The 25271-nt window shown below is 41.3% G+C and overlaps 3 protein-coding genes and 1 non-coding gene across 5 annotated transcripts; 3 read left to right on the top strand and 1 right to left on the bottom strand.

Moving 5' to 3' along the window:
• The first annotated feature begins 1190 nt into the window (after positions 1 to 1190).
• Positions 1191 to 6437, top strand: LOC128770685 (carboxypeptidase A1-like). Its single transcript, XM_053885462.1, has 11 exons — positions 1191 to 1366; positions 2262 to 2343; positions 2617 to 2751; positions 2832 to 2936; positions 3054 to 3155; positions 3848 to 3949; positions 4034 to 4144; positions 5054 to 5144; positions 5215 to 5414; positions 5522 to 5606; positions 6163 to 6437. Exons 1-11 carry the CDS (start codon positions 1302 to 1304, stop codon positions 6348 to 6350), a joined length of 1266 nt encoding a protein of 421 aa, XP_053741437.1. The 5' UTR covers positions 1191 to 1301; the 3' UTR covers positions 6351 to 6437.
• A 1086-nt stretch (positions 6438 to 7523) lies between these two features.
• LOC128770967 (centrosomal protein of 41 kDa-like) lies at positions 7524 to 10891 on the bottom strand. 2 transcript variants are annotated; one of them, XM_053886006.1, is made up of 10 exons: positions 10746 to 10891; positions 10461 to 10524; positions 10343 to 10390; positions 10140 to 10201; positions 9991 to 10042; positions 9765 to 9843; positions 9305 to 9462; positions 9158 to 9225; positions 8960 to 9074; positions 7524 to 8216 (listed from the first exon to the last, which is right to left on the bottom strand). In XM_053886006.1, exons 1-10 carry the CDS (start codon positions 10776 to 10778, stop codon positions 7978 to 7980), a joined length of 918 nt encoding a protein of 305 aa, XP_053741981.1. In that variant the 5' UTR covers positions 10779 to 10891; the 3' UTR covers positions 7524 to 7977. The 2 variants fall into 2 exon arrangements, with proteins under 2 accessions (XP_053741981.1, XP_053741982.1); XM_053886007.1 differs by having other exon boundaries at positions 9765 to 9840.
• A 574-nt stretch (positions 10892 to 11465) lies between these two features.
• Positions 11466 to 25193, top strand: eif4g2b (eukaryotic translation initiation factor 4, gamma 2b). The gene is made up of 21 exons (XM_053886786.1): positions 11466 to 11559; positions 13038 to 13146; positions 15458 to 15523; positions 15929 to 16054; positions 16708 to 16810; positions 16931 to 17062; positions 18178 to 18244; positions 18307 to 18458; positions 18543 to 18653; positions 19449 to 19631; positions 19923 to 20064; positions 20165 to 20328; positions 20436 to 20549; positions 20864 to 20992; positions 21294 to 21398; positions 21667 to 21882; positions 22349 to 22607; positions 22693 to 22897; positions 23039 to 23247; positions 23812 to 23933; positions 24000 to 25193. Exons 1-21 carry the CDS (start codon positions 11466 to 11468, stop codon positions 24063 to 24065), a joined length of 2874 nt encoding a protein of 957 aa, XP_053742761.1. The 3' UTR covers positions 24066 to 25193.
• Positions 20607 to 20784, top strand: LOC128771466 (small nucleolar RNA SNORD97). The gene has a single exon (XR_008416645.1). It is a non-coding gene; the product is annotated as a small nucleolar RNA SNORD97 (small nucleolar RNA).
• Positions 25194 to 25271: the final 78 nt, after the last annotated feature.

The raw sequence follows: 25271 nt of genomic DNA, 5'->3' as shown, positions 1-25271 counted from the left end.
AATACCCTTTTTTGCTCATTACCGCCCCCAAGTGTTGCAGCAGTGAATCGCAGCCTTCAGCCACTTTGAGCCATGCATTCACAAATGTTGAGAACATGTTCTGGGAGAATCTGTGGTGGTACACCTTTATGAAATGTCTTTGACATACTGTGGCGCCCTCTACTGACCAGCCGCCACTGCATTTCATTCTATATATTGGTTCAATAAAAAACACTCCGTTTTCTTTAGTTAATAAACTGAAGAAACTGCATGTTTAAGTAAAACTCAAACAAACAGTCATTTTTTGTCATAAGTTAGCTGAGTAAAACCATTTAGTGGTGCATTTGTGGATTCGCGGAATTTCCTGCCTCTTCAAATGACTGTGAAAAAGGCCAGCAGGTGTGATCTTCCACATGCTCTCTGTATTTTCCATGCCACACGCCTTACATAAGTCAAATGTACAAACTGTGGGGCAGCATCAGCATGTGGTCAAATACCTGAAGGCAGTCTAATCTAATCTGCAGATTAAATATTAGAAGCTATGTTCATTCTATCTGCCGAAAAACCCAGTGTCTAACAAAATGTACTCTATTCACCTTTTCTTCTTCAAATGCCACAAATGTTTTTTTTTTAAATGACTGACTTAGTGAGCCAATGTTACGCCTCATTTTATGTAATGTTTGAATAGTCTGCTGAAGTCAAGTAATGACTAAAACTTGGTCTCTACCTAATGTCCATCAAGTGTATTAATAAAGGGAAGATGCTGTGAACTCACTGCTGAGTCATGGTGATGCTCATCCGCTGAAAACATCTATCGATAGATACGAAGACAAGTCATTACGATTCAGAATTGATTGTGAGTTATTTTCCTGCCAGTACACCGTTATGTCTAATCGAAAACACTCAAATGCTGGTTCTCAGTGTGACGACTTCAAGACCAGCCGGCACAAGGCCTTTTCAGATTATGCACAATCATGTGAAATTATTTTATTTTTCTGCTGACAAATTTTAGATCATAATTCTTACAAAATATTTTTTTTTTTACAAAGATTCACACCTATATTTTCATAGTTTTATCTTTGAATTTCAAAGCATTGACTTCATCAAAAATAAGGAAACAAACAGCAGAAGAAATGTCTTCCTGTTTTTTTTTTTTTTCTTTTTTGTGAAATCATCTCCAGCCATCTTGTCAACAGTACCTTCCTGTTGATACTTCATTATCAGGTCGCCGTGGGAAAAAGAACAGGTGCCTCCATCACCTTGAGCAGAGAGGTGCTCTGCTATAAGAGGCACTGGGGGTCGCACGGTCACTGTTGGCCAGGATGAGGGTGCTGATTCTTCTCGCTGCTTTGTGTGCGGCTGTTTTTGCCAGAGAGACGTTCGAGGGGTGAGTGAGCTTGCAAAAATGAGTCCGTTCCTTGTTTGAGATTACGCTTCTGTGAGGCAACTTTTCTGTCCAGAGATATCCGAAACAGTTGAAGTGCCTCAAGTAGCAGACTTACCAGGGTGATTGTTTATTACCTACATTCAAATTTGAAAAGAATACAACTAAAGACATTTCAGCTGTTGTCATTCAAAAGTTGAAAGATAGAATTATTTTAAAAATTTGGTCTATTAAAGAGCACAGCAGTAATAGTGTTGGAGAAGATACAAGCGTTTCTATCTCTTAAATAATGTGGCGTTATCACTGAAGGCAACTGGGTCATTCTATATATTCAAATGAAATAAAATGCATTAAACAGATCAAAATAAATATATTGATGGGTTGTGAATCACATGATGTTGGTTTATACACAACTGACAGTAACAATTTCTGCATGTGAAGGAAGTCCCTCACGACTAAGATAGAATATAGAGTGGACTTCATCTTGTCTGTTCCAGGATGGTACAAATATATTCAGCTACTAAACCAACTAAATGACACCTGGGTCTCAAAATTATTAAAGACTTGTGTCTGAGGTGAGAATTTTTTTTTTTTTTGCGGGTTACATGTACAAAAAAAATCCTCTTATAAGGCACCATTCTCCCAGAATAAAGCAACGTGCCAAGTTCTGTCTACACTGGCCTCTGGAGCCATTCTCTATCCTCACTGGTGTCTCATGTATTTGCACAGTTTTGGTAAACATAACTACATACAGCAGATACCAACAATGGTACTACACTTGTGAAATGGCGTGTGATGCGGAAGCACTGTTCAGAAACAGGCGTGCAGATGATCTGATGATGATGATGATGATGATGATCTGATCATTTGAAGAAAATATCTCATCCCCTTTTTCCAGACATCAGGTTCTTCGTATCGTCCCCAAGGATGAAGAGCATCTGTCGCTTCTCAAGCAGCTGGAGGAGATGGTGGAGCTTGAGGTGCCTGCGTATTATTTTTATTATTCGAAACATGTCATAAGCATTTTCTGAAATATAGGATCCTAACTGCATCAGCACTATCTGTTTGTCTTGTCTTGGCTGTCATAACCATCATCCCCATTACCAGCATTATTATAATCTTCATTATTGTGTACCATTGTCACTCCCATCTTTGCATCATCCATCTCCATCATCATCATCATCACACAGCATAACCATCACCACAGCTATTGCCAATGCAATCTATGAATATGATCTTGTATGTGCCTTCAGCTGGACATCTGGAGAGCAGTGACTGATCTGGAAACCCCTGTGGACATCAGGGTTCCCAGAAACTCTCTGGAGTCTGTCAAATCTCTCCTGGAGTCCCAGGAACTCCAGTACTCCATCGTGATTGAGGATCTGCAGGTAGTGCAGCAACCCTTCACCTGAGCAGGCAAAGACTCCCAGCAAGAGGTGTGTTAAATAACTCTCAATCTTAAATACAGACATTGCTGGATGAGGAGAAGGAAGAGATGGAAGTCGCCGCCCGTGATATCCAGCCGAGGGACACTGACAGCTTTGACTTCTCCAACTATCACACCATCTCTGAGGTCCGTCAATGAGTTTTGTTTTCTGACTGGATCTGCTTTCTGGTTCATTCATCATCACAAAAAAACAAACAAAGGGGAATCTCATGTTGAATGAAAAGAGTTTTGTCTGTGTTTCAGATCTACAGCTTCCAGAACATGCTGGTTAGTGAAAATCCCACCTTGGTCAGCAAGATTGTTATCGGGCACAGCTACGAGGGTCGCCCACTCAATGTGCTGAAGGTAAGGCACAGACAATGGAGATCTTTTTCTTATCGTCCTTATACTCATCATACATGGGAGAGGGTTCATATTCCAAGTTGTGGAAAAGATAGGCACTGGTTTACGGAAGATTTATGTGCACTACACATGCAATACTGGTTCCTTATGTTGAAAAACGTACAATTGCCAGTGCATGCAGTGGTGTGTGTCTTTAAAAGACGCAAAATTGCCAGTGGGTCCCCATTATTTTGGGGGGATTAAGGCGCACCGATGTGTTTTGCGAGTTGAAAGTCTGGATTCACACATCTGTCATACACAATCTGAGAACCAACAGGATAAAAAACATTATTTTATCATGTTGCAATCGAGGGGAAATAGTGTGAGTGGTTGCAGTCGTTGTCACGAGGAGACATTGCATTAATGAAAGTTAACATGGAGTAAACATAGAGAAAAATCATTGTGCCATTTCAAAAAGCATGTCTATCACAATGTTGAAAAGTAATGCTGAGACGACTGAGCTAATGACGACAGCCAAAGAAAACAGGAAGTAAAAGAAAGATGATCTACCGCTTTATAGGACTTGATGCAACCAATGAAATGTGTCTGTTTTCTGAAAGCCATCGGCAACTGAATGTCCATAAAACCCCTTAATTGATGACGGTGTTCCTCATTTGTCGTTGCACTTTTAAATGCTGACTTTGCTTTCTTCACAGTTCAGCACAGGTGGAACCAACCGTCCTGCCATCTGGATTGACACTGGAATTCACTCCAGGGAGTGGATCACCCAGGCCAGCGGAACCTGGTTTGCCAAGAAGGTTCTCACAAAAACACCCTTTCTGCATTCCCCTTACTATATTAATATTTTCATGACAGTGAAACAGACAATCTGTTGATTTCAGATCACAACTGATTATGGCAGAGACCCTGTACTCACCGCCATCCTCAACAAGATGGACATCTTTCTGGAGATCATGACCAACCCTGACGGTTTTGCCTACACACAGACTAATGTGAGTTCAAGCATTTCGTGAACAAGAACATTGTTTTAGATAATCCTCCAGAAGAGCGATGGCTGTCGACATTAGTGTGTAACTTGACAGGGTGTTGGAGGTGTTACTGAACATTGGTGTTTTCTGATGATATTTTGGTTTGCAGTGAGAGTGGTGATGGGCGGATGAGGCTTCATGAAACAGTGTCCTTATTTTCACATCCCACCAGATGGCACTCTCTGCTCAAAAATCTTTGGATTTGAACAGCCATTTCAATGAAACTTCTCTCATTTTTAAACCAACAACGCCACCTACTGAGCAAGACACTGTTTCATGAAGCCTCACTGGGCCATCACTAAGTGAGAGTATCATTAGGGTGTAATCGGTTATTCTTGGCGGTATGAAATGCTGGTACAATCCTAGTATTTCTAGTAAGGCAAGGTAATAAATCAGGTCGGGGGTGGAGTGTTTTTTTTTCTTAATTGTCTTTTCTGTTGGCTTTTTAAGACATTGAGAAGCTTTAAATAGAATGCGGTTTGAATTAACAAAACACAAGAAACCAACATTTTCTGTGCTGTTTAAAGTGTAATTTCATAACCACACATGATGTCATCACTTGATTCTTATTTCCAACCTTCTTTCTTTGGGTTAGACGGCCCCTCTCAACGGTCACGATATATATCCTGGCCCCTTAGGGTATTGAATTGCCCACCTCTGGACTAGAAGATTGAACAAGTAGTTTTGAGACGCTGCCAGCAAGCTTGTTGTTTGTCTGTGTATTTTTTGGTATCTTGTGACATGTTGTTGTTGTGCACGTCAGTGAACATGCTGTTTTGGGGACGGCAATTTGCTTCTGTCTTGGCTTTGTGATTTCCAATACAGGACATTCTCAATCTCAATGTAACACGTGTAATAATGCGTCTTCTCCAGAACCGAATGTGGCGTAAGACCAGGAAGCCCAACTCTGGATCCAGCTGTGTTGGAGTTGATCCCAACAGGAACTGGGATGCTGGTTTTGGAGGTACAGTATAGTGATGTGCATCTTTAGATTAATCCAGGTTAGACCACTAACAAATTCGGATTGTGTGTAGGACCTGGTGCCAGTGGCAGCCCTTGTTCTGAGACTTACCGTGGCCCCCGTGCCCACTCTGAGTCTGAAGTCAAGTCCATTGTGGACTTTGTGAAGTCCCATGGAAACATCAAGGCCTTCATCTCCATCCATGCTTACTCCCAGATGCTCATGTACCCTTACGGCTACACCAGGACCCCAGTCAAGGACCAGGCTGAGCTGGTAATATGGACACTCTGTGAACTAAATTCAAGTTTTAAAAATCTGTAAATCAAAATGGTTGCCCACCAAAAGAACATTTTTCTAACACATGTCATCTGCCACTGCAGCACAGTCTGGCGAAGAAGGCCATCGATGACCTGGCCTCCCTCTATGGTACTTACTACAGATATGGCAGCATCATAAACACCATCTGTAAGTGTCACATTTTCACTTCTTCTTGTTTGTCAAGTTTAACACAACAGATATTTTATTTTATTTTATTTTATTTTATTTTATTAGTGGCTCCTTTCAGTTTATAGCAATTGTGTCTTTTTTTTTTTTTCCAAAAAATCATTCTCACTAGATCTTGAACACCATTCAAAAAATCAGATGGACATCTTCATCAGTCTATTCCAGAAAATATTTTAGAATTCAGAGCTGAATATCGAGCGTCTGGTATGAAAATCTGGTCTGAAGTCAGAAAAGAAGTGTTTCTAGTTAGTACTTCCTGTTACAGAGGTCTCTTCACACAGTGCTGAAGTGTTAGTCAGACAGGGAGATAGGTAGAATCTGCTTGGATCATTATCTTCACTTATCTGCCTTGGATCCTTGAAGCATATGCCTTGGTCACATCCGAGCATATTCTTTCATTTACTCCAGCCTCCATAAAGAAGTTCATTTGAAGTAGATGTTGAAAAGCATTAAATGCTACTCTGTTTTTTGTTCTCGTTTTCATGTTAAATCTGTTAACGTTGACCTGTTAAATTAGACCAGGCCAGTGGCGGCACCATCGACTGGACCTACAACCAGGGCATCAAGTACTCCTACACCTTCGAGCTGAGGGACACTGGTCGCTACGGCTTCATCCTGCCTGCCAACCAAATCCTTCCCACTGCCAAGGAGACGTGGGCATCGCTGATGACCATCATGGATCACACCTCCAAGAACCCGTATTAATCACTTTGAAAACATTTCACCGTTTCAGAGTACAACAGTGCGGCTATGAGGTGCTTCTTATGATAATACACCAAATACATTTGAACAGACAAGCAGTGTGGTTTTCTTTGTGGTTTGTGTTTGGTGCTCACTCAGTCATCTGTCGTCACTCCTGAGTGCTGAGGCGGTCATAAACATGCATCCATCCCTGCTCATCTGGATCATGGTTTTGTTAGAGAGTCAGAAGCCTGAATTTTAGAGATGAAAAAGGTCTGTTGGCCAATGAACCTTAATGTAGCAGTGTTCTTATTTTGAATGCAAAGGATGGCCATCGCTACACTATAACTTTTGAGCACCTTTCCAATTGAAACCAGACACATTTCTGAAACAAGAGCGCCACCCGCTGGACAGTGATTCTTGAAGCCAATCACTACCACTTCATCTAAATGGTTTATATAATTAATCTGAAAGAAATCACGCACCTCCGTTGACTAGTATTTTCTGATGACAGAATCTACAATTGCCGCAGTCTCCAAATTTCAATTGTGCACCACAGTTCTTCTTATACAGTAGGTAGAACTGAGTGCCATTCTAGGTGTTGTGGGTTAGGAGTTCATGCACATGTGTGCTGTGGCTTAGTCAACCTATGTATTTGAAATGTCTGTGCTTGTACCAGTAGACATTTTCACATAGTACAAAATATTCTGGGGCCACGCATGCTACCGTCATTCCGCTACCACCAGAGATCCCATTACAGTGAGCCACTAAATGGACACCCCTGCCTTTGCACTTGTACACTGACTACAGAGGGTCTTTCCAGCTCATGTCAACTATGACATTTGGAGAATGGAGCTGGAGAATGGTGAGTTGCGCTGGGTGGGAAGGGTGCTAAATTGCATCAGATCCGATTTGCACTGGTGTCTCTGCAAACGCTGGTGGCGATGGAACACGGAAACTCTAATTTAAATATGTGCCTCCAACGCGTTGTACCTACCCATTCTCAGTGACTCCATGGTTCAACACCTAAAAATTGGGTTTTACGCATACAAATTAGGAGGAGCACCCTGGAACCATGTTCAAGCTGAGCTTTCATCATCAGAACTTGACGTTAACACACTAATTTCCCTGTGTTGCAGCTGTAAATTGACACGCTTCATTTAAAGCGCAGGCTGTAGTGATGCACTGAATTTGGTGCTGCTTGTTTCAGCTGACATGTGAATGGTTAAACTGTCAGTGCTTCTTTTGTCGGAACAAAAACCTGCACCCACTGCGCCACTTTTGGGGATCAGTTTGAGACCCCTGCGTTACTTTATAAATGCACAACAATTTTATTTGAGCATTTTATTATTAATTTATGGCAGCACCATTTATCTTCATGAGGTTTTCTCCTTAACGCACAAAGCTTGATAATTACACGCAAGTTGAAGTCTGACTGGTAAACTGCTCTGGCAAACTTGACCTGGCGGTCACGCCTGACCATGTAACAGTCCACCAGAGGCCAAAGACCGAGAGTTGTTCACTTGCAGTCACTTCTGACCGCGGAACTAGCTTCCCTTACCTGCACGATAATTTTCTATGGGAAGAAACCGGAGTACCCGGAGTAAACCCACAGGGAAGCAGAGAGTAGTGACATGGAGCGAGCAGCCAACTAGGTGAAAAGTCGGGTTGTCTCAAGGTCCACCGGAGCTTCACTTCGAGTGGTTGACTTGTACTGGATCTCAAGGAAGTTCTTGATTTTGTTCAGTTCGTCTGCTGTGAACCTCCAGCGATTGCACTCTGCTTTAACTGGCTTTGGCATGTTATACGTCTTTTTCTTGGGGTAGCACGAGATAGGGAACGACCCAGTCACCATCCCCTCTGGGAATTTGATCGAGATGACCTTCAGTCCTGGAACATTGCAAGTAAACTTCTGTCATGAATGCTAGTGTTTTTGTCATCACAGCTGTGTAATATCAAAGATTTTTTTTCATATTTTTCAGTTTAGTTCCTTCTACAGTAATGTTAATATGTGTTGATCAGAGGCCTGGTGTATCACTGTCATTACGTGAACAGAATGATCTTGAAAGCAGCAGACTTTCAAGACTTCTAACCTTCGTGTTCTACATGTAGTTTCACTCAAGTCAAACCATCGTCTACATACTGAACCCAGCATTTCTGAAACTCCTCATTTTGTGAAGAGAAAAATGTTAAGAAGTAGGGTTGGCCTTTGACACTTAACTCTGGTTTGATCCTGATGGTGCAGAAGGTCTGCTACGTTGCAGCGTACTGCCGTCAGTGTGTCAGTGGGTGAATGGGTGACTCTAGTATTTGTAAGTAGAAATAGGACTCCATAACAACAAACATTATTACATCAAAACTGAACATGAACGCAAATGAAAACTGCTTCAGTATTTTCTAATTCTAATTCTGAGTGATGTTTATTTTCACCAACTGATTTCATTTCCATAGGACTGTTGTTGGCATGAAATATGTGAAATATTTGGATAAAATGGGAAAACAAATATGTCCACAAGCTTATAGCCAAACTGGTAGCACCTTGATAAACCAATGACATTTCAGTGTGAACCCTGCACCCATGCAAGGCAACATTGTCGACAATGTTTACTTTCAAAAGCTTAAGTGTTTCTTACCTCCAGACAGCATAAAAAGATTTTTGTAGCCTATTTCGCACAAGTAAGTTGCAACATCAACAGCCAACCTCTCGTCTTCATCGTACAAGATGATGACTTTCCCAGGGGCATTTTTCTGCATTGTCGGCTGTTAAGGCTGTTAACACTCAATCCAGTGAAAAAGTAACTGACGAAAATGTGACTGGTTAGGAAGGATACATAATCCAGCATGATTCTGGGGTAAGGGACCATGGTTCGAGAGATCATGGTCCTTGGGAAACTGAATGCTGGCGTGTGATGGAGAGTGGAATATTCAGTTGCGTTGTTTTTCCATGCCATGCTACATAAGATGTCTTTCTTTCTTACCACTGATGATGTGGCAGCGTTCATACTGTTCTCTGTCCCTGACATCCAGCAGCAGGTATGGACAGTCTGGATAGGGAACATTCAAATCAACTGAGATGTTGTTCACTGCTGCTGGGTCGTTTGGTTGGACGCTCATCTGGCCCACACCTGTAACAACACTACAAAATAGAGGGATTGGCATGATCTTGTAGTTCCATTGTCACCTGCTGAGCCATTAGCTCTTTTGTGTGACCAATGACCTATGACTCTCCCATATGCTCTTGTTACTTTGTTATTACTTCACCCATTTGGGACATTAAAAAAATAAAAATAAAATAATAATAATAATAATAATAATGAACAGGAGTGAGACATTCCAATATAAAATTTATATAATATCAATAATATAATATCAATCATATCAATATTTATTTAATTGATATAGAATTATTCTAAGCATGCCCAACAATGTTTTAAGTACCTCAATAATGTTGACCTGCAGGATGTTGCTTTAGGCTGCTTCTCCAAGTCCATAACTGGCACCAGGTCAATATTATCTGCTTACAAAGGTCATATTTTTAATGTTTGTCAACAAGATTCACCTTCTTTTGTGCAATAGTTTTGTGCAATAGTTTAAGATAACAAAACAAAAAGTAATTTCTGGTATTAAAAAAATGATGCGCCTATGAATTTAGTTTATTACCTACCTGATGCTGTAGATTTGCTGTCTTTATTCATTGATGCGCCAACACTGAGAATCTGTTGTTGGGTGAGGCAGAATAGGAATTATGTTTGAAATGACCAACAAAGGAGTTTATTATAAGCAGAAAACTGATTGAAGCGCAAATCATCTTACCAGCTCTGCCAGCTTTGTTACCATTAGCCTCTTGAAGATTTCTCCTTTTCTGAATCTGTAATCTAAATGAATAAAAAAGCAAATTCATAGCTCTTAACAAATATATAAATAAGTACCTGCCAAGCCATGGAACCCTTTTTTTTTTTTTTTGAAATATTACGCAGATATTCTAAGTTGTGTAAAATATTCATGCTGTGACTCACTTTTGTGCATTTCATCCAGTTTCTCAAGGTATTTTGACATGCTGTATCCTATCAAAGTAGTTGATGATTCATAAATTAGTAGTCAGTGCTTGTGAAGAAACACATCATAAAAACACACCTGTATCCAGCACCGACTTGATATGCAGATACCTGCGATTCATTGGTATTCTTCGATTTAGGAACTGGGGAACCAAGAACACACGTGACATTTCGACAGATGTTTTTTAGACATAAATGTTTCAATAAATCCTTGCTCCAAACCATCTATAGCACATATATATATATCCTTTAATGACATAGTTCCATGTGTATATGAGCACATCTGATCATCGATGTGAGCTGACTGAAGTGCAAGTTATATCCACACACATCCCCATATATGCATATCTATAATAGCTGTTACCTCAGGGTCGCCTATGACAAGTTGTTTTGCCATATTTTCAGTGAAATCTGAATGTGGGAATAAAATCAGCTACTTCTCTTTTATATCTATCTGTGCTTTTACAATAAGCTTGAATATGAAGAGGAACACCGCAGGTTGCTTTCTGGTCAACAATGTGGCGGTACGATGCCATTACATTCCCTTATATCACCTTGATGTCCTTTGATACGAGATGATGTCTTGGAATGGGCGCATGTCACAAAGAGCAAACATTTTCAGCCGGTTTCTTCCCATATAAAAAAAGACTGCACGAACACCAATGAACCAGAGTTGTCTGTCTGTCCTTGAGGTTAGAAAAGCAGAAGTTGGTGTGCAGAGGTGATGGAGTAAGAACTCAGCCACTTCCCCAAATAAAGTCCTGGAAATGACTATGTAATACAAACCTTTCTCACCACAACATCCTCAGCCTCCAGCCCACTCATTTAACCAGTATTTGCTGCAACTGAATGAGGACAAGGGTTGATTCTTTTTGAGAGTGACGTGTCACACCAACTTAAAACCAAAGTCAATGTACTACAGTGCACCAGAACATTTTCCCTTCAAGAAAAAATGACCCCCAATGAAGATCTTTTTTAAATTCATACGTCATTGAAGAAAAAAAACAGGTGTTCCCAAATGTATTGTGAGATCTGATGGGGCATTTATTTGAGTTTGTGTGGACATCATTTCCTGACCACCGTCATGGAGCCACCAAGCCTGTGCCACAGCCCCTCACACTTTACGCTGCACAGTACAGCAGTCAAGTTGCAGTCTTGCCACTGGCAGAGTCAGGCAGGTAAGCATTGTGTTTGATTCATCCCCATGATTGATTGTTCCCCTTTATTCAGCCCACAATAAACCTCTTATTGGGCATTTTGGGTTGTTAATTGGTTGTTAAAAATAGTCTAATCGGGCTTATTATTTAGTTTAATTTTGCAAACTGGCTCACAGTAAAATGCATTCAGTTGTAATGCTTACATCAAGACGCATTTGTTAAGGGGGGGGGGGTGTGCTCCTTACTGTCATAAACAAAAAGCTTTATATATATATATATATACCTGCATTGCACATTCCACTGACTGGTTTGAATAAATAATTGTAACCATACATAACTCATTACCACCAAGAATTATATTGTATATCTAATGATATTAATATGTATAAATAAATGTTAACGATGATGCGGAAAATCTTTGTGTCAATCAACTTCAAGAAGCAGTAGCGTTTGTTTGAAAACATTTCTCATTGGACGAAAAGGGTCAGTGGTTCCGCCTTAGGGGAAATTTCTTTCTTGTTATTGGTCAATTGTGACATAGCAACCAACTCCGTGGCCAATCGAAAAATGGATGCCTTTCCCGCAGCCGTAAGTCAGCAGGCAGTAGAGCTCCCCCACCGAGCCAGGCGGCGAGAAAGATAGATGTGTATGTTTGTGCACTTATCTCTGTCTTTAACTGATTCCAGTCGGAAAATTCCCATGCCCTTTTCTGAACCATTTTTTTTCTTCAATTGTCATACAGCACATTAAAACTGAAGTTGCTTTTGTAAAGGTAAGGCAGCTATTTTCCCCCACTCGGCTAACTGAAGCGCACCGATGTCTCAGCAGATTTAAATACAAGTAGAAAATGGCGTCGTCGCAGTGCTTGACCTGCTAACATTAGCTGAAAAATAAACAATAAAACACGGTTCGTGTGACCTACTAGGAATCCGTAAGGGTTTTCAACTGCGTTTGGGATGGCGTTATATCAATTACTCGACACGTCTGTTTTTTTAACGGCAAAGCACGTCGCCCTTCCCCAGTATGACTGCATCATGGTGAAGTTAGCATTCCCCTGCTTTCGACCGTGCTGTTTTAAAATATGATGACGTTCGAACCTCAGGTCGTTGGTTGCACGAATCTAATGCAATTTACATAGTTTTCGCTTCTAACATTCTGGGATGTCAAAAGATATCGACGTGAAATGTGCCGGCTAGCCGGCTGTGCTTTGTTATTGCACCGAGGGCACGACCCTTTTTTTTATTAGCCGTGCTATTAGGTTTGATCCTTGTTGGCTTGGTATCAGCCGTCAACCATAAACAGTTGTGTATCTTAACCAGTGTTATAGTTATGTCACATCACATCCTCGCTATCGCTCGGTCTTTGTCTTAAGCGTTCTTTGATTTCCTCGGTTCGTCATGTGTTGTTGACAACGTCTGCAGTTGTTTGCTTTCCTTCTTGGTGTTATGTTTCGCTGCTTATTGACGTTAAGTAATTGCATCTTCTTTTATCTTTTCCAGTACCGTTTTCCCCACCCCTCCCTATTATTCTTATTCTTTTGAGTATTCTTCATTGCCAAGCCGCCAAAGTGGAGAGTGTGATTGCAGAAGGGGGTGCTTCTCGTTTCAGGTAATAGCCCATTTTTCCATCGTGGTTCTGTCAGACAGAAGCTGGTTAGCATTTTGGGCAGGGGCTTCCGGCCTTTAGAACAAAGCAGAATGTGAAAAGGAACAAAATGGCTGTCAGATTCGTCTTAGTGCAGTCTTTTGAGGAAAGCTCGGGAGGGATGAAGATGAAAATGAGCCCAGGGGGAGTTCTTTCTTTTTGCTAGTCATGTGGCCTTCCTCTGTCAGTTGTGTACCTGAAGTATGAGAGGGAGGGATGTAAGGTTCCCATGTCTTTGTTTTGTTTTGTTTCTTTCTTTGTTTTTTCAAATGACTGGTTAGTTAGTATATGGCAGTAGTGTTTCAAATCTGTTGCTTGGAAAATGAGAAATTCAACATGTATTTTTTGTATAAATAAGGCAATGATGTAGTCAATGATTTACATCGTTTACATATTTTCTTTCATTTCAGCTCTAGACAGCTAATGCAGAATCACTTAGTAAGAACCACACATATAGCTCCAGCAACCTACTGCATGATTTGATTTGATTGATGATTTCTATAAGTCATTAGAAATGGAAGCGGTTCCAACGGCAGCATTATTACACAGAGGTTTGTGAAGTGTCTGAAGAGTATAAAGTCACAAGCTAAGTTTTTCATTGATTAAACTTTTGTCTTCTTCAATAAGTCTGACCTCAGCTGAGTGAAAAACTCACTGGGGCTTTCATGTAAGGAATGCAGGGTTATTTGGGAAAAAAACTGAGTTGGGTTAATATATGTACATTTATTCAATAGAAGAATATATTTACTGTTTAAAATGCTGTCTTAATATATTGATGTCTAATATGCTTGTAAACTCAGATTTTTATTACTCTGCATTGTTATGATTGTTTATCATGAATATTTTATGAGTACATATTATATGATAATGACTTGATCAAAACCACAGCCTTCAGTCCACTTTAATGATGTCACTTCAAGTGCATTCTTTGGAATGACGTATGAAGCGTGAATTAAGGGGTGTGTTATGCATGATTGTAGATGTTGTTGTAGGTGTAATAGATCATTGGTGGGTTGTGGAATTGGTAATAGAGCCTCCATTGACGTCACACGTTTCAGGTGTAAGGCAAGAACAAAAAAAATGGTAAAAAGTATCACATTTCTTTTGATAGTGCCATGCCTTCTAGACCTCCCATGCCACAGACCCCATCACTAGCCTTGAAGGCCTGTCTCTATGTAATGTGTTCCTTTGATAAACTAAATGTAGGTACAAGGGCTGGTCAGATATTCCAACTTTTATCAGGATTACGATTATGTCTTCCTACGATTTTGAGGACGTGATAATTGTCATGAAATGACTATTGCCGAATGCCCGTCTCCCCAGCTTCTCTCATTCTGTCTCGATGCACCCAAACACTGCACCACACCTTGTCCCCTTGAAAAGGGCGCCTCAGCGTGAAGTTCTCCCTGTCAGAGAGAGAGTCGTCAGTGCTGTACAATGGCGGCATAGTTTTCAGCTTCAGAAGCTCAGAGAAGCAGACACTCATCCAGCGTTCTGAGTCACAACTGCAGCTTGTTGGAGATGTTTCGAAAACCATTGATTATTTGGAAGTGGATAAAAAGCATAAGGACAATCGTGCTTGTGCTCAACCTGAGACAGGGGTAATAAAACCAAGCGCTGCTTGTCATTCATCACACTGGAGATAAGCAGGAAGAGAGCTCAAATATAGAACTTTTCCAATCACAGGAGTGACTTCTTCACTCATGATCTCATGAAAAATGACTGAAAAGGCTTGGAATGTGAAATCACATCTTACAACATCAGAACCACAGAAACATCTTTGCATCCCAGCCAAGAGCCTGCTCAGCTCAAAATCTTCTGTCTCCACTGTTCTCTAAAGCCAGACCATACAGACTGGTGTTTCTAGAGAGAAACCTACATGATGAAGGTTAGATATAAGTGTTAAATTATAATTTATATTTTACGCATTGTTTTATTGTAGTTCATTGTTCAATAAAGTTTGAAATTTCAATGACAGCATAATTTTAAGTCGCTGATGATATTCTTTGTATGAATCTAAATAATCTCAATTATCATTTTTGCCATACTCGTCTCGCCCAACCAGGGACCTTGACTTGGCTGCAGTGTCAATGCGTTTGTCCTGTGCCACATACACAAACTTATTGCGTTAGTAGTTAATTTGATTTGCCATAAATCACCATGAACCATAAATTATTAAATTATGTTTACTAAGTGTCGTTTTTTTGGTGCTGTGTTGGCTACAGCCATATATATAATTTCATGGTTTTCTTTGCATGTGTATTTGATCCTGCAGTGCTTCTTCGGGGGGAGGAGGTGGTAGGGGTGCACCTCAGCACTATCCCAAGACTGTCGGCAACAGGTCTGCCAGCTTTAAACTTTTTTTTTTTCTCCTGTTGTCATGTGTTTACTAGTAATGGCACAAAACTAGGATTGGGAAAACAGTGAATACACCAGATGAAAAAGTGGGGTGCAGGATGTACTTTATATGAAGTCTTATTACTGACAAATAAGTGAGGAATTATAAATTAACACTTTATAAGACCACTATAGCTCATGCTTAGGCTTAACTATTGCTAATATTTGATTTTATTTTACAGGCTTATTTGGTTAACATTAGGTTTTACTGTCATTTTTTAAATTCATTTTCATCAAACTATGTAATAATGGAAAAAAAATATCTAAATTGAAGGTCACGTACTTATTTGGCATATTTCCCATCACTTAACATTTTTGTTAAAAAATTTTTTTTTGTTTGTTTCCACAGCGAGTTCCTGGGGAAAACCCCAGGGCAAAGCGCTCAGAGATGGGTTCCTTCACGAAGCACTAGACGAGATGCCAACTCCAGCAACGAAAAAGAACGACATGATGCAATCTTCAGGAAAGTGAGAGGGTGAGTTGGTGACTTTGTTATTGTATTTTTTTTTCTATGAATTTGTTCAGTGGTTTTTTTTTTTTAATCTAGCTGTATGTTTTTACAACAGTTTAATCAGAACGGTTAAAAGGATTAAAAAAAACAAAGACATATGTTTTTAGGATTGACGGTCAAATCTGATGTCAAAATCACATGGCAGAAATATTTCTTTGCCATTATTTTACTTATTTTACTGATTTTTAAGCTGTCTACAAATTTAAGTTGTGTTGTATTGACCCATGGCTTAAAGCACTCTGGCTAGGGGCCATTTCTGGTAGGTGTCAGAGCTCCTGTCTGTCACTGTTATTTTTCTGACTAATTTCATGTGAACAATAGTTTTTGCTCTAACTTGAAGCGGTACTGCCCTAAAGAGTGTGACAGAACACCTGCTTATTTAAAGAAGAGCGGGGGAAGAGTGGTGTTGAGTTCACTTAGTAGAAAATGACCGATTGATTTCCTAATTCTACAAAAAAATAAAATAATACATTTATATGCGCAACATGAGGTGACTGACTGTTGGCGCCGTGCATGATGGGTGGTTCAGGGAGTTTTCTCTTGTTTTCCCAATGTCCACTCTGACTTTGATCATGTACAGATGTAATGACTGTGACTCACCTTTAATTTTTTTCCAGCATACTCAACAAACTCACGCCTGAGAAGTTTGACAAGCTATGCCTTGAGCTCCTGAATGTGGGCGTAGATTCAAAACTCGTCCTTAAAGGAATCATCTTGCTGGTGAGTACACTCCGCTTGATGGGAATTGATCTATTCTGGGCCGTGTGCTGCCTGTGAGTCACACATGCAGCATGATTAATAACCCAAGCGGTCCACTCTGTACTTGCCTCTATTTTTCAGATTGTAGACAAAGCCTTAGAAGAGCCGAAATATAGCTCACTCTATGCTCAGCTATGTCTGCGTTTGGCAGAGGACGCACCAAACTTTGATGGCCCTTCATCTGAGATCCAAACATCCCAAAAGCAGAGCACTGTAAGTTTCACTGATAATATCAGTTTTTGGAGTTTGTTAGTTTTAATGTCACTTTTCGCTGAGCTCCCAACAACGTCATTTAAACACAACCTCTAACTGTGGCCAATCCTTGCTGTTATCATCAGTGTTGCGGGAAAGGTTTAGATTTGCATGAATTTCAGGGTTCCTGCAATTTATTCACTCAGACAACTAACAAACAACAAAACAAATGTCCCTGTTGTGGGAAGAATGAAGAAATAAAGGAAACGTTAGTCCATTAGTCCAGCCCATCTGCATCTACCATAGCCAGACACGCACATTCAAACACATTCACTGTGTGGATCTGCATTCATATTCTGAGACACTGAAATGGTCATCATGATGTAATCTCATCTGGAATGAAGTTCTGAATCTATTTGGTAAGTCAGAGATAAACTGGTTTGCAGAGTATAATGTAAAGGAGCAGCAGTGTTGCATTGGGCCACACACCGCCTCGTGCCTTCAAGCGTTCATTGAAGTGAGACAACGGTATTCTAATCTGTTCCTCCAATCCTAAACTGACTGGACATTCCGTCCTACCAGCCTCCTCCCACCGGAGCCGAAGCTGCTGCCGCTAGCTCTGCTACTGCTAGCTCTGCTGCTGGTACTGCTGGAGTTGTACCTAGTAAAGCGCTCCACAAACTTGACTTGACACAGGTCGAGATCCTTATTAAAGAAACACCTTCAGCAGTTTTGCAACAAATATGTAACAACACAATGTGAAGGAATAAACAAAAATCAAAGGTTGAAACATGAAAACAATAGCTACAAAGCTGTTGTATTCCTGCTGTCAAAACTGGATGGGGCATTTCCACCTCCAGCCTATTTATGTATTTATTGTGATTGGGTTTTTTTGTGCAGTGGTGTTGGAGATTTCTCTTATTTATTTTATTTTAAGACCAATTGTTAAGATCGACGGAAGAGCATACATCAAAATGTTGTATTTTGAGAATTGTAGGCGAAATTGTGATGTGATTGTGATGTTAAATTTAGGGCACAGCCTTAAGGAACAGGGCAGTTCTTTTTAGTTTGTTTTTTCCTTTTAACAAATTTTAAATAATAGTGCTCAACTGTTCAACTGTTTTATCTAATTCTAGACCTTCAGACGACTGCTGATTTCCAAGCTTCAAGATGAATTTGAAAACCGTACCCGAAATGTTGAAAGTAAGTGTTCCTTGAACCAAACAACTTGCTTTTGTCATCCTCTAACCTTTCTCTCCTTGTAGTCTATGACAAACATGACAACCCTCTTACTTCTGAGGAGGAGGAGCAGCGTGCCATTGCCAAGATTAAGATGCTTGGCAACATTAAATTCATCGGGGAACTTGGCAAACTTGACCTCATCCATGAGTCTATCCTTCATAAGTGCATCAAAACAGTACGTGCTCTCCTTGTTTACGTTAACCATGAACCTTTGAAGATTCTCATTCTTCATAAATAATATAAATGTCAATGTCCACAGCTTCTGGAAAAGAAGAAGAGAGTCCAGCTCAAAGATATGGGAGAGGATCTTGAGTGCCTCTGTCAGATAATGAGAACCGTTGGGCCGAGACTCGACCATGAAAAAGCCAAGGTGACTGCTCCAACCTAGTATTGTCGTGGAATTATGCCTATTCAATCCTTGAAACGACACGGTTGGGTGCCATCTTAGTGGGGGTTATTCGCATAAGGGTGTCCTGCAGCACTTTTGTCCTGGACAAAAGCAGCTCCCTGCATTGACTGCTTCGCCTGATAAAATGACAATTGTTGCCTCAGAAGGATGGCAGCAGCTGTTTATCTTACTGGGAGTATTTACATAGCTTTTTCATCTTCTTTCATTATGGGTAGCTTATTTTGTTATAATATGCTGCAAAAGATTAACAATATGTGATGACGATGATGATGGCGGCGACGACGATGATACAGATGTAGATGCTTCTTCTTAAAATGCGCTTCTGAGATTTTAGACACTGTATTAAAGCCACTGCTGCCATCAATGCTACTCAACGTTCAAACTGCTGGAGACAGGCAGTCATACTATGTACTTGGAAATCTTCAACAATGGAAATTTAGTTCTTAACCACTGAGCGTAGACTTGGTAAATAGAAGTTCAGTGGTCAAATCTGTAATCCAAGTTTATTACTGTATAGTACTCATGAAGGTTTTTGGCATACACTGTATGTCTCTTAAATTGTTACAATTGAGTGTGTTCTGCATCTTAATTTGAAGTCCATGAAAGTAGTGTGATGTGATTTCATTGATGAGATCTTGCATTTTTGGTTAGTATTTAGTTTCCTTATTTCTATCATCTCATTGTAGCTCAGTGACATATGATTCTTACTGAGACTTTAAGTCGTAATTCGCCACTGTGATCCCGTTCTGTCCACAGTCTTTAATGGATCAGTACTTTGGCCGTATGCGATCCTTAATGAACAACAAGGAGTTGCCTGCGAGGATCCGCTTCCTGCTGCAAGACACAGTGGAACTGAGAGAAAACAACTGGGTCCCTCGCAAGGCTTTCATAGACAACGGACCAAAGACGATTAACCAGATCCGCCAGGATGCTGTGAAAGTGAGTCTTCACTAATCGTGAAGGAGTTAGAAAGAGTCTGCTCATTTTAAACAAGTGCTGTCTTTGTGCGATCATGTGAGAATGCAATTGCATTGCAAGCGTTCTAGCCCACATAAATCTAATGGGTTCACAGCCCTTGGAGTGTTAGTCTGTAAAATCCATGGGAGTCAGGCGGTACATTCCTTTCATTCATCATCAGGAAATATCTTTTATTTTACATATTTATCCTATTTTATATTTGTCCTCGCAAAGATCAATGGCCATCATCTAAATGTCCTCATGTTTCTGTAGGATTTGGGTGTCTTCATTCCAGCACCCACGTCTCAAGGGATGAGAATGGACTTCTTCCTGGAAAGCCCCTTTATGCCCAATAGAATGAAACTGGACAGGGAGACTCTTGGTGGATTGGCAGACATGTTTGGACAGATGCCAGGTACGCATCTTAAGTAGTAGTTTTTAATATTAGGCTTTTTTATTTTATTTTCTTCAGTGCCAAATTTTGATTCATTCCCTTTCTGTCTCTGTGCTCCAAGGCAGTGGGATTGGCACGGGACCTGGTGTTATTCAGGACAGGTTCTCACCCACCATGGGACGCCATCGCACCAACCAGCTCTTCAATGGCCACGGAGGCCACATCACTCCTCCAACCCAGTCACAGTTTGACATTGGGCCCAAGTCTTTTGTGAAGTCAAACCAGGTAATTTGACATTACTCAGATGTCAGAAGTTTAGCGTCCGCATTTACTTGTCACACGTCTGTACAAGGTGAAACTTCCACACTTTGTATTTCTATGACTTGATCCAGGTTCAGAATCAACATTTCCTCAACCAGAACCAAAACCAACTGGTCCAGCAGCAGACCCAGTCCAAGGAGATGCCACCACGTTTCAGCAAGAAGGGGCAACTCAACGCTGATGAGGTTGGTGATTTCTTGTTTTGGAATGAAAAGAAAGGTTCAGTGGCTGAATCCACCATCTTGCCAGTGATTATGAAAAGACGCGTTATTCTGAGGGACAAACCTTTGACCAGTTTTGACTCATTCAGTCTTACCTCTCTTTGATCTCACTTCATCCTTCCTCTCTTCTTCTTTCTCTCTTCATTCTTCTCAAGCTGGTTGCAGGTCCTCTGATTGTGATTATGAGATATGATGGCATGAAAGAAGCTCACATACTGATTATGTGTTTTCCTGAAAGCAAATGCCTAATGTTCTCAATCTGTCTTTGTGGTCCCCAGATCAGCCTCCGACCTGCGCAGTCATTCCTCCTGAACAAGAACCAGGTACCCAAGCTCCAACCTCAGATTCCCAACATGATGCCTCCAAGTGCTCAGCCCCCGCGCACTCAAACCCCTCCTCTGGGCCAAGTATGTTAAGAATAAACCAAACCTTTAGCATGACTCTTATCCTCTTATTGCTGCTGTAGTTACTATTCAAAAAAGTTTTCAAGAATTTAATTAATACAGAGTTCACAAATATTGCTCAGATTGAAGTTACAGGTGTCACCTTGCCATCTGCTTGTGTAAAGTAGAAACTTCATTAGGCACTGTATTTGCAGCTTGGCCTTTTTAAATGCAGTGATGTGCCCTGTTGCAATACTGTAATGTTTCCTTCAGCCACTTCAACCATTTCCTTCAGTTTCAGTAACTGCTTTCTGTTTACCTGCAGCCTCCACAGCTTGGCTTGAAGACCAACCCTCCTCCTATTCAAGAAAAACCTCAGAAAACGAGCAAGAAACCTCCTCCCGCAAAGGAGGAGCTGCTTAAAATGACGGTGAGCAGACGGTCCGAAGGTCAACAGCCTGAAATGAAAAATAAATAAATAAATAAATAAAAGAAAAAAAAATTAACACTGCAGGTGCTCTGATTATAGAGAATATATCGCGTTTGAAGATCTGTCTTTTGATGCCAGAGATTTGACAAGGAGCCAGCAGATTAACATGTTATAGACAGCAATACACATGTATAAGAGACGAGCAAAGATCCACTGCATGTTCTGGTCTGGAAACCTGCGGTGGTGTGACCTTCATTCTTAATTCCAGGAGGCGGTCATGACTGAGTACTTCAACAGTAACAACCTGAGTGAGGCCGTCGGTGGTGTGCGTGACATGAAGGCACCCAAGCATTTCCTGCCCGAGATGCTGAGTAAGATCATTGTGTGCTCCTTGGACCGACCCGATGAGGACAAGGAGCATGCCAGCTCCCTGATTCACACACTTCGCACTGAGGGACTCATCACTGGAGAGAACTTCATGCAGGTAATCACTGTTTGTGCTCTGTGTTAGCACAGAGGTTTTGCAGGAAGTGTTGGCAGTGGAACTTGTGGCAGTGATCTTTATTATACCCCATATAGTACATTATTGCCCATTTGGAGCAGACTAATAGACCTTCATTTCACTTAAACAGGGATGGTCCGCTTGATAATTGAGTAAAGTGACTCGTGAATTCCATTGTGGAATGAATTAAACTCACACATCGAGGTACCCCTGTTTCAGGGTTAGGGTTTGTGTTAAAAGGCACAGGCACATTGATTGATCAGACTTAGGAACAAGCAGGATCAGAAACAGTAATCGCTGGTGTGGAAATGCCCGCACTGGCACCAAAACCAGAGACACCACTCACACTTAAGACACGTTAGTTATTTCCATCTTTTATTTCTTGGTAGCCACATATTTTTTCTCAAGGTGATGCTGAAATTTGACCACTATTGAATTTTTTTTCCAGGCGTTCCTTAACGTCCTGGATCATTGCCCTAAGATTGAGTTGGACGTGCCTCTGGTGAAGTCCTACCTAGCCCAGTTTGCAGCACGTGCTGTCATCGCAGAGCTAGTGAGCGTCGCGGAGTTGGCTCACCCTCTGGAGAACGGAACCCATTTTCCACTCTTCCTGCTCTGCCTGCAACAGACAGCTAAGCTGAAGGACCGTGAGTGGCTCACCGACCTCTTCCAACAGAGCAAAGTCAACATGCAGAAGATGCTTCCAGGTATACAACTGCCATTCCTTCATGCACACTGTGTTACCAGACTTGTCCTCACTGCAAAAAATATTCTGGTCTATCTTTGCTGCAGAGATTGATCAGAACAAAGACCGCATGTTGGAGATCCTGGAGGGAAAAGGTCTGAGCTTTCTCTTCCCACTCCTGAAGCTGGAGAAGGAGCTGCTGAAGCAGATCAAAGCAGACCCATCGCCACAGTCCATCTACAAGTGGATCAAGGACAACATCTCTCCCAAACTTCACACCGACAAAGGTTTCGTCAACATTCTCATGACCAGGTGAATACTGGAGTCAGCATTTTGGTCCGTGACTGGTTTACTTACATGTTAACATATTCCTTTCTCTCCTAAAAGTTGTACACATTACGCTCCGTATTGACATTATTTAGTAATTTATTCACTTCTCTGCTCTGGTTCCAGTTTCCTGCAGTTCATTGCGCAGGAGCTGTGCATGGTGGAGGGTGATGAACAGCTCTCTGCTCCCTCCAAAGAACAACTGGACCAGGAGAAGCAGCTGCTGCTGGCCTTTAAACCCGTCATGCAGAAGTTCCTGCACGACCATACGCAGCTGCAGGTCAGCGCCCTCTATGCCCTGCAGGTGCACTGCAACACCAATGGGTTCCCCAAAGGTAAAATCCTCCCAGAGACCCTCCTTATTTCAAGTGTTTTTTAGTAATGCTGTGTTCCGGGCCTCCTGTTATATGGATTGTAGTGTTTAGGACTATAAGCTACTGTGAACCCGGTGGCAGATGCCACTAATATATGGAATTTTTTGGTTAAACGACTTCATGCTGCCAAGATAGTTAACCTTGTTTCAGACCCATTTAAATACTGACATTTTACCAAGGTCATTTTTTATTAACCTTAAAGCTCTCAGTGAGCTGTTTTCTCCTGTTTTATTTGAGACTTTCTTCTGCTGCTCAGGTGTTCCCGGAGTACAGCCCTGAGACTGGCTGTAGAGACGGAACCCATAAAAAAAACAATGTAATTTCTTTGGTCTGATGTGACAAATCGAATTATACTAATGCAGTTTATGCACGAAATCCATTTTCTTCTCACTGTGGTCATGTTAGCCATGTGGTGTGCTTGAATACCCGGACATTGGAGAGCCAGGGCAATGATTCCAGTGGAGAGCATGCAGCCAGAGCTCCGCTTGGCGCCACCGGAGGTAACGCTCTTTGTCGCCACTGCAGGCATGCTGCTGCGCTACTTTGTCAACTTTTATGACATGGAGATCATAGAAGAAGAAGCCTTCCTCGCCTGGAAAGAAGACATCACTCAAGAATTCCCTGGAAAAGGAAAAGCTTTATTCCAGGTATGATCCCTAACAGTTGAAAACGTCAGCAGCAGAAGACTGACCTGAGTGTGGTCGCTGTTCCAGGTCAACCAGTGGCTCACGTGGCTGGAGACAGCCGAAGAGGAGGAGTCAGAAGAAGAAGCAGATTGAAGAGTAAAAAAGCGAGTAGAAGAGTCGCGGTGGATGAGATCAACTGTTGAATACTACACTCGCTTCTGTTGTTTTACTCCAAGCCTCAGTAAAGTACTACCACGTGGCGTTAATCTGCTTCTGTCTCGCGCATCTAAAACGAAAGCTTGTACCTGTGTAGGGGCCTCACGCGCCGTCACCTGCATCCATGACGACTGCGCGTCACCTGCTGCCTCATGGATCTCAGAGTACGACTGGCTCCTGACCAGCTACATGACTTGTTGATGCTCAGCCAGTTATTTTTGCATCAACTGTGTTAGCGTGTCACGTTGCTCGCACTGCTATACAGCTCTTCTTTTGTTTCCACTCTTGTTTCTTTCTGCTTCAAATCCCCCACCTTTAGGCAGCAGGTTTGGCATCGGTGTCGAACTGTAAAGCTATTGACAGGATTCTGAAGAGAATTACAAGCTGCAAGTATTGATCTTAAATTCCTCTTGTAGATGCCCCTGAAGTACGCTTGCCAAACATTTTCAGTTAGTTATTAACCCTTCTAGTGTTGCTCACTAGACCATTTGTTTGCCACTCTTTTTAAACTAAAGTGCTCTTGTTAGTCGCTCCTGTGATGAGCATCTTTTTTTTTTCTATCTCTCTCTCTCTGAGTGGTTGCAAAAGCATAGTTGTCCAGGTGTTACGATACTCTTCAACTAATCATTAGTGTGTGTGTGGCCGTAAAACGTTTTAAATCGCCTGTGTTTCTACCTCTTAGTTAGATGGGCTTGTTTCTGTTGTCCGGGGTCTAATGACGTCTGAAAACCCCACACCGTCTTTTTGATTTGCTCTTGGCCTGATCACAAAATACTTAAGAGTTAACCAGAACTGTAGCGTGTTTCTGAGGGTTCTGATCTTCCAGGTGACGTTAATGTGGGAAAATAGTATGAGGGCAGGTTGGTGGCGTTTTTAAATTGATGAAATGATTGGCTCATGTCCCTGGCCAAAACAATACAGAGAAATGTTACTCATGCGACGTGTGTTTGTGTGTGTGCGCGCGTGTGTGTAGGTGTGTGCGGCAGGTTTGGATTATACTTGTAATCATGATTATTGTGCACCTCTATTGCTTTAATGTCAATAAAGTTAAGAACACGAGCAGCAGTTGGTTGTCACTCATTGTGTCTGTTATATGGATGTGTGACTGTTATGGATCCTCATGAAATGACTCAGTGATGGCAC

Source organism: Synchiropus splendidus, chromosome 14 (genome assembly GCF_027744825.2).
Source record: "Synchiropus splendidus isolate RoL2022-P1 chromosome 14, RoL_Sspl_1.0, whole genome shotgun sequence".
Taxonomy (NCBI): Eukaryota; Metazoa; Chordata; class Actinopteri; order Syngnathiformes; family Callionymidae; genus Synchiropus; species Synchiropus splendidus.
The sequence above is the reverse complement of the archived record's forward strand: the minus strand, read 5'-3'. Positions and strand labels throughout refer to the sequence as shown.

What these genes read in the sequence shown, in the direction of transcription:
- eif4g2b (XM_053886786.1), top strand. Translation starts at nt 11,466, where the DNA reads ATGGAGCCACCAAGCCTGTGCCACAGCCCCTCACACTTTACGCTGCAC. An exon ending in ATCTTCAGGAAAGTGAGAGG is followed by an intron (nt 16,055 to 16,707) that starts GTGAGTTGGTGA and finishes ATTTTTTTCCAG; the next exon opens with CATACTCAACAAACTCACGC. An exon ending in TTAAAGGAATCATCTTGCTG is followed by an intron (nt 16,811 to 16,930) that starts GTGAGTACACTC and finishes TCTATTTTTCAG; the next exon opens with ATTGTAGACAAAGCCTTAGA.
- LOC128770685 (XM_053885462.1), top strand. Translation starts at nt 1,302, where the DNA reads ATGAGGGTGCTGATTCTTCTCGCTGCTTTGTGTGCGGCTGTTTTTGCC. An exon ending in TTGCCTACACACAGACTAAT is followed by an intron (nt 4,145 to 5,053) that starts GTGAGTTCAAGC and finishes CGTCTTCTCCAG; the next exon opens with AACCGAATGTGGCGTAAGAC. An exon ending in TCAAGGACCAGGCTGAGCTG is followed by an intron (nt 5,415 to 5,521) that starts GTAATATGGACA and finishes CTGCCACTGCAG; the next exon opens with CACAGTCTGGCGAAGAAGGC.
- LOC128770967 (XM_053886006.1), bottom strand. Translation starts at nt 10,778, where the DNA reads ATGGCAAAACAACTTGTCATAGGCGACCCTGAG. An exon ending in ACTGGATGAAATGCACAAAA is followed by an intron (nt 10,202 to 10,342) that starts GTGAGTCACAGC and finishes TTATTCATTTAG; the next exon opens with ATTACAGATTCAGAAAAGGA. An exon ending in CCAGAATCATGCTGGATTAT is followed by an intron (nt 9,075 to 9,157) that starts GTATCCTTCCTA and finishes CCGACAATGCAG; the next exon opens with AAAAATGCCCCTGGGAAAGT.